At 44.8% G+C, this 13543-nt stretch overlaps 2 protein-coding genes across 2 annotated transcripts; both read left to right on the forward strand.

Annotated features, from left to right (window-relative positions):
- Positions 1–526: 526 nt before the first annotated feature.
- LOC125522286 lies at positions 527–5549 on the forward strand. The gene is made up of 4 exons (XM_048687362.1): positions 527–2302; positions 2387–2468; positions 2928–5134; positions 5267–5549. The coding sequence occupies exons 3-4, from the start codon at positions 3076–3078 to the stop codon at positions 5539–5541; spliced, it is 2334 nt and encodes a 777-aa protein (XP_048543319.1). The 5' UTR covers positions 527–2302; positions 2387–2468; positions 2928–3075; the 3' UTR covers positions 5542–5549.
- A 1305-nt stretch (positions 5550–6854) lies between these two features.
- LOC125522295 (ATP-dependent DNA helicase PIF1-like) lies at positions 6855–8302 on the forward strand. The gene has a single exon (XM_048687371.1). The coding sequence runs from the start codon at positions 6977–6979 to the stop codon at positions 8120–8122; it is 1146 nt and encodes a 381-aa protein (XP_048543328.1). The 5' UTR covers positions 6855–6976; the 3' UTR covers positions 8123–8302.
- Positions 8303–13543: the final 5241 nt, after the last annotated feature.

Below are 13543 nucleotides of genomic sequence, written 5' to 3' on the forward strand. Positions count from 1 at the left end.
CGCCCCCTTCCTTCCTTCTCCTTTTCCCTTCCCTTTCCTTCCCTCCTACTCCTACTACATGGAAGGGCTCCTAGTTCTACTAGGAAAAGGGGAGTCCTACTCGTAGGACTCCCCTAGGGCGCGCCATAGAGAGGGCCGACCCTCCCCCTCCTCCACTCCTTTATATACGGGGGCAGGGGGCACCCCAAACACACAACAATTGATCCCTTGGATCTCTTAGCCGTGTGCGGTGCCCCCCCTCCACCATAATCCACCTCGGTTATATCGTAGCGGTGCTTAGGCGAAGCCCTGCGTCGGTAGAACACCATCATCGTCACCACGCCGTCGTGCTGACGAAACTCTCCCTCAACACTTGGCTGGATCGGACTATGAAGGACGTCATCGAGTTGAACGTGTGCAGAACTCGGAGGTGTCGTGCGTTCGGTACTTGATCGGTCGGATCGTGAAGACGTACGACTACATCAACCGCGTTGTGCTAACGCTTCCGCTTTTGGTCTACGAGGGTACGTGGACAACACTCTCCCCTCTCGTTGCTATGCATCACCATGATCTTGCGTGTGCATGGGAATTTTTTTGAAATTACTACGTTCCCCAACAATTGGGCCGTGACACAGACAAAGAATATGTGGTTCGCATCCTCTATTGTACAGCAGAGGGGACACATTCCGTCCCCAGGGCCATTACGTTTGAGCACCTCCACCCCAGAAGGTATCCGACCCCTAATCCATTGCAATAGGAATATCCTTATCTTGAGCGGCAGCTTGATGGCCCAGACAACAGTGAAAGCCGCCGGGGCCGTCGACGGGGCGATGGCCTGGTACAAGGACCGAGTGGAGAAACGGCTCGAGGGCTCAAGGTGCCACGACATGCGATGCGAGACCCTGTCTACGTCGGGGGTGTGGAGGGAGATGCACTCGAGCATCTCATCCCAGGCAACAACATCTGGGGGACCAAAGGGGCGCCAGAACGCGAGGCGCCCAAGGTCCGAGAGAGCGACCTCGACCGAGATCCTAGGCTCCACCGCGGTGGAGAATAAATCCGGGAATCGAGCGGCAAAAGGGGCGTCACCCGCCCAACGATCGAACCAGAACAATGTAGCAGAGCCGGAGCCGATCGAGATGGACGAACCGATGCGAAGGACCGGAAGCAGCTGGATGATGGATTGCCAGAACTGGGACCCTTCGGAGCGCTGGCAAAAGGCTAGCGGCTGGCCCCGAAGGTACTTGTTTATAATGATGTCAAGCCAAAGCCCGCCCTCACCGTTGGCAATCCTCCAGAGCCATCTGGTCAGCAAGGCGATGTTCATGCGTTTGGACGACATGATGCCCAGACCATCCTGATCACATGGCTTGCAGATGTCGGGTCAGCTGACCATATGGTATTTCTTCTTGTCACCCTTGCACTAAGGTTAGTCTGGTTGTCTGTTTTGTTATTAGGAATCGCAGCAATGCACCTGTCAGCTTCGCAATGCAAACGTTGCGATCGATCGGTAGGCTGATCACGGGACCTGAAGTTGGATGTTTGGATTGCGACTAAAATTGGCATGGTCATGATTTTGGATGGTCAGCAAGGAATTGGTTTGCCCATACCCTTTCCCTCGGCGGTTTATTCTTCTTGCAAAAACCAAAACACGGAACAATTAACGTCAGCTTATCAAAGTGTGTTCTTACAGTTCAGAAGAAGAAGAAGAAAAACTATATTACATGCACATCACTATGTGAAGAGCCGGATATTCATTCAATTTGGCTCTGGCCAAAACCTCAAAATGAAATGGAAACATGCCAAAAACGTAAATTGCATAAAAGGCGTGGGGCATGGACAAGACTTACCTGGCGTGCTGCTGCTGGAGTGGGAATCTCATACTGTACTGCACACGCACGCACGCACGCAGCGCCAAAGGAATCCAAAGGGGTTCAGAGTCATGTCCATCATATCCTGGTGAGAAGAGACTGAAGCAGATTCTGCAGTTTTGGGTGTCACTTTCTTCAGCACATGGTCACGGGATCAGACTGTACAAGAATGCATCAGTTACAAGGGGTGTTAGATGAACAGGCACCGGCAGCTGCCGCTCCACTAGGCACAGACCTCTGTCCGGCCTGCGCCGCTCTGCTAGATCGCCACCTTCCAGTACGCACCTGCGGTCACTGCCTTGAGTGGGCTCTGGGAAGGATGGATATGCATCGGCAGCAGCGAGAAATCAGTTCAGAGTTTTACTGATGGTCAGGAAACTTGTGTTCAAGGAGCAATCCAACGGCAGACTGTGCTGCAGAGAAGACGGCCAGGTGGGGCACGCAGGTGCAAGGTGATCTTCTTCATTTCCTATCCTTCTTTCACGATCCACGGCCGCGTTCCTTTCATGGACTCATCTTGTTCTTCTGTATTTCAGTCGGACAATCTCTTCTAGCTTTCAGGGCAATGCAGCTTCATGCAGAGGAGAAATGGGAACAATTGAAGCTAGTCAGTTGAAGGTAGTGTCTCAACAACACATAACTCAAGTTTCCTCTAAATGGTTGATGCAACTCACAAATATACATTGCTATGCTAGCCAAATATTTCACCTGATCACAGTTTTGGGTTGCTCTGAAGCAAGACAATGATATGCACTGACTTTGACTTAGAAAGAAAGAAACATGATTGCCTTAGCTCATGTAGGTAATAACACGGGTCTAATTTGAACATTTATAACATCGTTCAGCACTAATTCAAGCTGTTGCCAACTTCTGCGGGCCCTGACTTGGTTTGCTAACAAAATAATAGATCAAGGCAGCTCTTGTTTTTTCCCAAACAGACACCAAGTCTCTTATGCTATGTGATCACAATTTTTTCTGCAAGTACTGAATTTGACTCGTGCTATTCGTAAGAGCTGTGGAATTTTTCTCCAGCCTAAAAGATCTGTTGTGTCATGTTTTTCTCACGTGTGTGTGCAGGAAAATAATGCCCATCAGGGCCAAAACAATTAAAGCCAGTCAAAAGAATCAGTAGAAATCTTGAAGGGGGAAGAGTGTATGACCCGAACTCAGAAGCAGAAAGAGCAGCAAGATAAATAAAATCAAGCATCGGTACAGAACTAATCTGATGAGCAAGAGAAAAAAGGAAGAGCGAGACCATCAGCGCAAGAGGCCACTAAGTGTAACAGATACAGACCTGATGGGAAAAGGCAAAGGAAGAGATGCCCTACCTGCCATCAGCTATACAGATCAACAAATACCTTTTTGGAACTTGCGTACAAATCATCAACCATTGCAACTCAAGGAACCATGCATGTGCAGGTGCCGAATTTGCAAGGTGTTACGAGGAAATTCAAATCATCAACCATTGCAACTCAAGGAACCATCAGCTGTACACAGTGCAGTAACTGTGAAGCAAATTACCAAACAAAGACAAGAAAATGAATTAGCAAGAACAGCAAGGATGAAGAGGAAACTTGTGTTGAAGGAGCAATTCAACACAAATACTGGTAGTAAGATATGGAATTTTGAGGAGGCAGCTATAAGAAAACAACAAACACTGGGCTGGAGATTGCAAAAATTATGCACTTGCCAACGTTGCCACACGTTCGGGGCAAAATCAAATTATCAACCAGCACAAGTCATGGAATCATCAGCTGTAAACAGTGCAATAATGGCTGACCAGATGATGAAACTAAGACGCCAGGACGACTTAACAAGAACGGCACGAATGAAGAGGAAAGCACGAATTCAACTTAATAAGAGCAGAAAACGTGCCAGAATCAATAATGGTGAAATAGACAGGGTTGACAATTCTAATGCCAGTAAGATATGGAACTTTGGGGGGCCAACATGCATCTGCCAGCACTGCCATGCACTTATGTGGCATGGAGAAAAACTACAATCTTCCAGTAGCACACAACCATCCTTTGGACAATGCTGCAAACAAGGGAAGATTATCTTGCCGCCATTTAAAGAACCACCGCCTTACCTTACAAGTTTATTGACAAGGGGTGGAGGGGAAATATCAGCAAACTACCGAAAAAACATTAGGTCTTACAATTCCATGTTTGCGTTCACATCAATGGGGGGAACTTTGGATAAGGAAATAAACAAAGGGCGTGGACCTTATGTTTTCCGACTGAATGGTCAGAACCGCCACCAGATAGGAACCCTGCTACCTGAAGAAGGAAATAAGCCTCGTTTTCAACAGTTGTATATCTATGACACAAAGAATGAGATCCAGAACAGGATAGAAGCATCAAGGTCTGGTAAACGTGATGCCTCACTAGATGAAAAAATTGTCAGTGGCCTACTAACCATGCTCGACAAGAATAACACATTGGCACAATCGTTCCGGATGGCAAGAGATAGATTTAAAGAAAATGACTACAATAACTTGACTCTAAGGTTACTCGGTGATAGGGATCAAGATGGGAGACAACACAACATGCCATCAACATCAGAAGTTGCCGCGTTGATAGTCAAAGATCCAACCCAAAGATATGGACGTGACATTGTTCTTGAGTACAAAGATAAGAAACCTAAAAGGATATCAGAAATCCATCCAAAATTCATGGCCATGCAATACCCGTTGCTCTTCCCATATGGAGAAGATGGTTATAGACTTGGAATAAAATACAACAAAAGGAAAGGTTTAAGTAACAAGAAATACATCAGCATGCTGGAATACTATGCATATCACCTCCAACAGCGCCCAGGCCAGTCGATGTTAATGCTAACGTGTGGAAATCTGTCAATGCAGTTTGTGGTTGATGTCTTCACATGCATCGAACATAATAGGCTCCACTGGATCAGAGAAAATCAAGGAATTTTACGAACGGAACTTTATGACGGACTACAGGATGCATTCAGAAAAGGAGACACGCGGACAGAACAAGTAGGCAGGAGAATAGTACTCCCAGCAAGTTTTACAGGAAGTCCTCGAAACAAAGAGCAAAACTACCAAGATATGATGGCAATATGCCGTTGGGCTGGACAACCCCAATTGTTCATAACATTCACATGCAACCCTAATTGGCCAGAGATTCGGTTGATGCTAAATGAAGCTGGGAACCAGAAGCCAGCAGAACGTCCTGATATTATAGTTCGAGTGTTCATGCTAAAACTGAAAGAGCTAATGTCTGATATTAGCAGAAAACAGCATTTTGGAAAGACTAAAGCAAGTAAGTATTTGTAAATCATTTCCCGCAAAAAAAGAGTATTCGTGAATCATCACTTATCACTTTATCAGTATCAGATGCTTGCATTTTTTTTTCATGGCCAGTCATTTACTAACACAAATTTTAAAAATGCAGCCGTCTACGCAATAGAATTTCAAAAGAGAGGACTCCCACATGCCCATATTCTAATTTTCCTTGAAAACGGACAAAAAAGTCTCAAGCCCTCACAAATTGATGAAATAATATGCGCTGAGATCCCGGACAATGACAAGGATCCAGAAACATTCAAAGCTGTCAAGAATTTTATGATGCACGGACCATGTGGAGAGGCAAATCCAAAGTCCCCTGCATGGAGAAATATATGTGCACCAAGCGCTTTCCAAAAATATTTTCTGAAGAGACGATCATAGATGAAGACCATTTCCCACGATACAGGAGACGAGACAATGGGCGACAAATAGATAAGGGAGGAGTCAAAATGAACAATGGTTTTGTTGTACCATACAACAAAGATCTGCTGGTGAAATTCCAAGCGCACATAAATGTGGAGTGGTGTAATAAATGCATGTCAATCAAGTACCTCTTTAAGGACATACACAAAGGAGATGACCAAGCAACAGCACTGGTTCAAGAAAAAGTACCATCAAAGACTGATGATGAGATTAAAATGTACCTAAGATGTAGATACATAACAGCGACTGAAGCATGCTGGCGAATATTCAGATTCCCTCTGCAATACCAAGAACCATCTGTTGAGAGGCTAACGTTTCACCAGGAGAACAAGCAACTAGTAATTTTTCCTGACTCCAGAAACCTAGATGAAATCATTAGACACCCAAGATCAGGTGTCACTATGTTTACCGAGTGGATGGAGACGAACAAAAAGCATGAAGATGCCAGAGAATTAACATATTCAGAGTTTCCTACAAAATGGACATGGAATCACACAGAAAAGAAGTGGACACGGAGAAGAGGAGGAAAGAAAATTGGCAGGATCTACAATGCACATCCTGCAAGTGGAGAAAGGTACTATCTTAGAGTTCTCCTCAACACTGCGAAGGGTTGCATGACATTTGAAGACATCAGGACAGTCAACGGAATTGTGCATTCGTCATACAAATCAGCATGTCGTGCGCTAGGATTTCTGAACAATGACAATGAGTGGATTGAATGCATCAAGGAAGCATCCAACTGGGCATCTGGGGTGCAACTACGACAATTGTTTGCAACTATACTGTGCCACTGTGAGGTTACTGACCCAAGGATGTTATGGGAATCCAACTGGGAGGTTCTCTCTAAAGACATACAGCATACACCAAGCTGGATCTTGGACTTTCCAGCCCCCTTCAGTCCTTCACACAAAAGGGAATGCAGTTTAATGGAAATTGAGAAGCAAATGGGACAAGCTGGAAAATCACTAAAGGAATACCCTGGCATGGAGCTACCAAATATGCCCGGGTTACATGAAACTGAGAAAAGGCTTATAAATGAAGAGATGAACTATGACAAAGACAAACTGAAGGGTGAGCACGTGCAAATACTAAAGAATCTAAATTTTGATCAGAAGAAGGCCTTTGATGCAATAATAGAATCAGCTGATCAATCATTAGGGAGAATAATATTTGTGGATGGCCATGGTGGGACAGGTAAGACATACCTTTGGAAAGCTATCACAACAAGGCTAAGATCAGAGGGGAAAATCGTACTTGCAGTGCATCTTCTGGCGTCGCAGCACTTCTGCTTCAAGGAGGTAGAACAGCACACTCAACGTTCAATATTCCAATCAATCTGACAGATCAATCTACATGCTACATCAAACAAGGTTCAGATGTGGCGGATTTATTAATGAGGACGTCACTAATACTGTGGGACGAAGCTCCAATGGCAAACAAACAATGCTTTGAGGCACTTGACAAGAGCCTAAGGGACGTGCTGAGGTTCACAAATGAGAATAGTTGTGCCAAGCCCTTTGGCGGCATGACTGTTGTTCTTGGAGGGGACTTCCGACAAATCCTCCCTGTTGTGCCAAAAGGAGGACGGGAGCACATTATAGATGCATCAATCAAATGTTCATACCTCTGGCAATATTTCGAGGTATTTAATCTGACAAAAAATATGCGGCTCAAATCTCTATCCAGTGATCAAGCAGAGCAGCAGAAGACTGCGGAATTTGCGGAGTGGATACTACAGATTGGCAATGGAGACACATGTTTACTAGATAAAAAGGACTATCTAAGTATCCCCAGTGACCTGCTGCTAGAAAATAGAGATGATCCAAAAACAGAAATCATCCAAAGTACCTATCCTGACCTGCAAGACAATCTCTGCAAACACGAGTTCCTGGAAGAAAGGGCGATACTGTGTCCATTGAACGAGACAGTCAATGAAATCAATGAGTATATTATGAGTCAAATCCAAGGTGACAAGGTGACGTACCTGAGCCATGACAGTGTGAGCACATCGATGAATTACAGCCATGAAATGGAATTGTTGTATACTACAGAGTTTCTAAACAAGTTAAAGCATCCGGGATGTCCAAAACACCTACTTGAGCTCAAAGTTGGTCTGCCAGTGATGCTTCTCCGCAACATCAATCAAAGTGCAGGGCTGTGCAACGGTACTAGAATGATAATCACAAAACTTGGAGAAAGAGTCATCGAAGCGCAGATCATAACTGGAGCACACGTCGGTGCTAAGGTGTGCATCCCTCAGATCATCATGTTGCCATTCGAGCCTAAATGGCCATTTGTTCTAAAAAGAAAGCAATATCCTCTCTCTGTGTGCTTCGCGATGACAATCCACAAGAGCCAGGGACAATCTTTGAACAAGGTCGGCCTCTACTTGCCCAGGCAAGTTTTTGCTCATGGGCAACTCTATGTGGCAGTCTCCAGAGTAACAAACAGGCATGGCCTGAAGATCCTGATCACTGACGACGAAGAGCACGCAAGCAAAGGAAAGGCGAAAAACATAGTGTACAAGGAGATCTTCTAAATGCCTATCTGTAGCAGTGTAGTACTGTTCTATGTAGACTGTAGTAAATAATGTTATGTCAAAATTGGCCGTTCTGCTGTTCCGGCCATTAATAATCTAGTGTTCTAGAGCACGGTTGCAGCGCAACTGATGCCAAGACTCTCAACCGCGGATATGTGCTTTGGTTAATCTCATGTGTTACCATCTATTTGCTCAAATATCTGTTTTCGTCTCATCACTCAGACTGGATTACGGGTCAACAATTCGAGGTTGCGTCCGAGCTCACGCACCTCGAACAGTAGAGAATGGTGCATTGACGCAAAAAAAAGGGGAGGCGGTTGTAGTACCGGCGCATTGAAGTTGATTCGCACGAGGGCGGAGTGGATGGCACGTTGAATGTGAGTCACAGCTCTGGCGGCGGCGGCGAGTTCCGGTGGGCTGCGCCGAGTCAATGGCGGAGCCAGGAACAATAGTAAGCACCGGGCCAGAAACAAATAAATTCAGTAACATGGGAAAATGTGGGCACTTATAGCTACTCAAAAACACATCATAACGTTCCCTTAGTTCTACAACATGAAATAAAATTGACATAAAAACGAATCAATTTGAGTACATACACTGATTAAATCCATCGATTATTTTCAGTTCAATTTCACTAGTTCAGTACAACGTTCGAATGCAGAGGAAAGACAGGGGCTAATCAAATGCATCAATTTGGCAGAAAAAAAATACCCAATCTTGGGCGCAGCCGCGCAGCAGAGAGACAGCAGCAGCACGAGTGCAGAACGGCACGGCGAGTCGGCGACAGGCGACAGCCACAGCACACAACAGCACGGCGGCTACTCTGGGGCTCTGCCGCTCTGCGCTGCAGCTGTGCAGCACGGCGAGCCGGCCGCTGGCCGGGGCGGAGCCTTGAAAGGCAACTCGGCTCGGCAGTAGGGGGTCGGGGCGGAGCAGCCAGTCAGCAGGCGCAGGAGGGAGGGGGACGCGTGGGAAGGCCGGGTGGGACGGAGACCGGAGGGTGGGTGACGGCGGCGCCGGCGCGAGCGTGTGCTCTGGGCATACCGTGCAGCATGCGTGTGGTTCAGGCCTTTTTTGGTTGGGATGGGCTGTGCTGGGCTCAAATCAAACTGCTGGCCAGCAGAAAATATAGGCTGTTCCTATGAGCCGCTCGTTGCGGCGAATTGCCGAGCGGACGCACAGGCGCGACTCCAGCTGGGCCGGCCCATTAGCGTAACACAGTGAAAAATCCCAAAAAAATACTGCAAGCGGGAGGGATCGAACATGGGAGCTCACGTTGCTCCCGCGGCGAGTCTAGCCAACAAGATAGATAAGCTTTCAGGTTTCACTACGGCGCGCGAAGCTAGAAGTTATGTAGATCCGAACATTTTGTCAAATTCCGAACTCTATCATTATTCTGAAAAAGTGTTTTTCTTAAAAAAGCGAACACTTTTCAAATTTGAGCAGGAAAATAAATAGCTCGAATATTTTTTGAATATGCGAAGAATTTTTTGATAAAACGGAACACTTTTCTGAAAATCACGAACATTTTTTAATATGTGAACAATTTTTTGTTAAAGGGAACATTTTTTCAAACTCTGAACAAAAAATTGGAAACGCAAATATTTTGGAATCCGTGAACAATTTTTGAACCAAGAACATTTTTTCAAACTCAGAACAAAAATACGAAAATTAAAACATTTTTAAAAATTTCAAACATTTATTGAAAAACATAATCAGTTTTTATGAAATCAAGAACATTTTTTAAAACTGTTAAATATTCTCAAAAATCAAAAAAGGATCGGTGAAAATAAGCAGAAAACCGAAAAAAAGAAGATGAACATTGTCAAATTCCAGAACAAATTTTGGATACGTGAATTTTTTTTTGAAAATTGAAAAAAAATGGAAACTCCTCAAGAAAATTGGAAAATGTAAACATTTTGAAACATTTGCAAACATTTTTTAAAACTCCCAAACAAATTTAGAAATAGACACATTTTCGAAAATTGCAAACAAATTTTGAAATGGAAACAATGTTTGAACCTACCGAACAAAATTGGAAAGCACACACATTTTCTTGAAATTGTGAATGAATTTTGAAAGAGGAAAAAAATTCAAACTCCTGAACAAAATTCGAAAACGCGAACATTTTAATAAGAATGGAGGATATTTGAAAGGTGAACTTTTTTTCAAATATGCAAAGATTTTTGTAAAAAATGGAGAATTGATTTTTGAATTTGTTAACAAAATATAATAACAGAAACATTTTTAAAATTTCTGAATAACTTTTTGAATTTTTGAACAAAATTTGAAATTCTCAAGAACAAGAAAGAGAAGAAAAATGAAATACAAAGAAAAAGAAAAAAATGAAGTAAAGAAACAGAAATACTGAAAAGGAAATGTTTTTTTTAAAACACAAACATTTTCTGAAACTACGGAAGAAATTTGAAAACGTGAACAATTTTTGCAAACACAAACATTTTTTGAAAAACAAGAAAGTTTTGAAACTCCTAAATTTTTGTAAATGCAAACTTTTTTATAAATTTGAGAAGAAAACTCCGAATATTTTTTGAAATAAAAACGAAAAATAAAGAAGAAGAAACAGAAAAAGGAGAAAAAATAGAAAAAAGAAACAGTAAAAAATAAATTGAAACAGCAAAAAAACGGTTCAGGAAGCTTCTAGAAAGTTCCCAAAACCGAAGAAAGCCGGTTCAGGAATTCCTGGAAGGTTCCCAAAACCGAGATGGCATAGCGGTGGGCGGGCCGGCCCAGGTCATCCCTCGCTGGCGAACCTCTGTGCGAAAGCTCGACAAGACGCAAGGTGCGTCAAGTAGGATTTTCCGGAAATACCCCACACCCTCCTCTCTTCTCTTCGGCGCTGCCCCCACGCGCCCATTTGCGCCCGCCCATGAACGGAGCAAGACGCCCCCTATTTTCTTTTTTAGTTTTGTTTTTTTTCATTCTTTTTCTTGTTTAAATAATTCGGGATTTCAAAAAAGTTCTAAAATTCAAAAAAATGTGAATTTTGAAAAAGTTCGGGGAGCCAAAAAATGTCCTTCAATGCGAATAATGTTCACGAATTTGATAAAAATGTTCGTGAATTTGAATACGGGCGACGCTACGCGTCCGCCGGTCGATGTTTAGATTTTATCCGTCGCCGCGAGGGCCATTGGATACCCGAGCTGATAGCCGTCTGATCTAGTGCCCGCGTTCCGCATGCCCACTCGTTATTCCCGCAACAAATGCTTTGTTGCAGAAACAACACTCCTGTCGCTGGCTCCGACAGAGCTGCGCCCCACGCGACGCCGCGGCCAACCCACCGCAAAATCTGCCCGCCGCCGGCGTGCGGGAGCTACTCCAGCGCATCATATCGTGTGTCAGATGGTTGGACCTGACACAAATTGAGCTCACCGAGGGGCCCTGCTTTGAGCACAGGTGCGACCTCTACTTCGGCATGGCGGCAACGAGCTCCCACGCCGGAAACTCTTTTGCGATTTCTGCAACTGAAGCTATGTTTCTAAAACACGCATCGTGTTGCAATTCTTGGCCTTGTACGCTCTAAGATCGTGTGCTTCTTCAACGCTTTCTGTAACCGGGCATATGTTTCTGAAGCAGGAACCTTGTTGCAGAAAAAAATCTTTGCTTTTTTTCTGAAACAAGACCTGTGTTGTAGAAACTTTCTAAAAATAGACCCTGTTGTTGAAAAAACACTTCACCCCGAATAGTTTTTTATTTCTGAAACAAGGTCTTTGTTGCAAAAAAGGATACACACCTGCTGCTTGTGCAGCCGTCAGCAACCTCAGATCCCGTCGTCATCGCCATCACGGCTGGTCTGCCGCGGTTGCCTAGCCACCGTCGACCACCCAGTCGCCGCCTCTGTCCCAACCGCACGGTGTTCCGCCTCCTCGCTACTGGATCTAACCACCACAGAGCCCCGCAACGAGCGCTCTGTTGCAGAAAGCGTTTCTGAAATAGCAGCTCAGCTGCAGACCCGTGCGCGTGGGTACGGGTGCTATCGGCCGTTGGATCAAAAGACAATCCGACGGACACGGAGCCGACGGACGTGGGCTCGAGATCGGCCGACAGAAGGTAAGCCTTTCCCTTTGAATATTGATGAATATTTTTTATTAGATGAACAAACTTTGATTTGATGAACATTTTTATGAATTTGAGGAACAAATTCTCAATTCTAGAACATTTTTTGAAATTTTTATGAACTTTTAGAAAATGGATTAACATTTTTCAAAATTGTGGTGAACAAATTTAAGATACGATGACTAATTTTGGATCTCACAAACATTCTTGATTTAGATGAACATTTTTTTAATTCAGTGAATAAAATATTCAAAAAAACGAGAAAAAGAAAAAACAAAGAATACAAATAAAATAAAAAGCGAAAGAAAATAAACAAAAACTATAAAACAAAAAGGGGCAATGGAAAAAAGAAAATGAAGAGGGAGAAAAACCCGGCTTAGGAAGGACCTTCCCAAAACCGGACATGATCTACGTGGGTCGGCCCACTTATGCACAACGGGGAGTGGGGCGGGGGTATGCGCGTGGTCGCTTCGCGATAGCATATGCGCCGAACAGGAGCTGCCCCGGCTTGGGCCATGGGTGACCGGGGACCAGCGCTGCCCCGACGACTGAGAAAGTGGTGCCGACCACGATGGGGAAGGAGATGGCTGAGGGCAACTAACTGGAGGTTCCGAGAGTTGCTACAAAACTGGAGGTTTCTAGACTAAAGAAACCTAACTGGAGGCTATCCCTTGCGGGGACCTCCTCCAGGGCTTAGAGCACGCGAAGTGGTGTCTTATCTCCTAGTGAATCTCCTAGTCAATATAGCTCGACTTCACGGGGTGTCTGGTCTGGTAGAGACTGCGCGTTTTGTGTTTCGAGCGCAATGTACTAATTGGAATTTGTAAAGTGCTTGATTGTTCAGTGTCCTTACAGAATACAGAGAGGAGTACATAAATAGGGGAGCCGGGCGCAACCGCGGTAGGACGTGGGGAGAGACGATCGTGCAACGATCGTGCAATCCAAGTGGGAAGCGAGTCCACGCTCTAACACCCCCCGCAGTGTCAGCGGCGGCGTCGACGACGTTGAGACTGGAGCGTATGTCGAGGAAGGCTGCTGTTGGAAGCCCTTTGGTGAAGATGTCGGCAAACTGGGCGGAAGTAGGAACATGCAGAACTCGAACCTCACCTAGAGCTACCTTCTCGCGAACAAAATGGATGTCTATCTCGATGTGCTTAGTTCTACGATGCTGCACGGGATTACATGACATGTACACTGCGGAAATATTGTCACAATAGACAATAGTAGCATGGTGCAGAGGTCGGTGAAGCTCGCTGAGTAGTTGTCGAATCCAAACAGTCTCCGCCACTGTATGAGCGACCGAGCGATACTCAGCCTCCGCAGACGACCTGGAAACAATAAGTTGCC

Source organism: Triticum urartu, chromosome 1 (genome assembly GCF_003073215.2).
Source record: "Triticum urartu cultivar G1812 chromosome 1, Tu2.1, whole genome shotgun sequence".
NCBI lineage: Eukaryota > Viridiplantae > Streptophyta > Magnoliopsida > Poales > Poaceae > Triticum > Triticum urartu.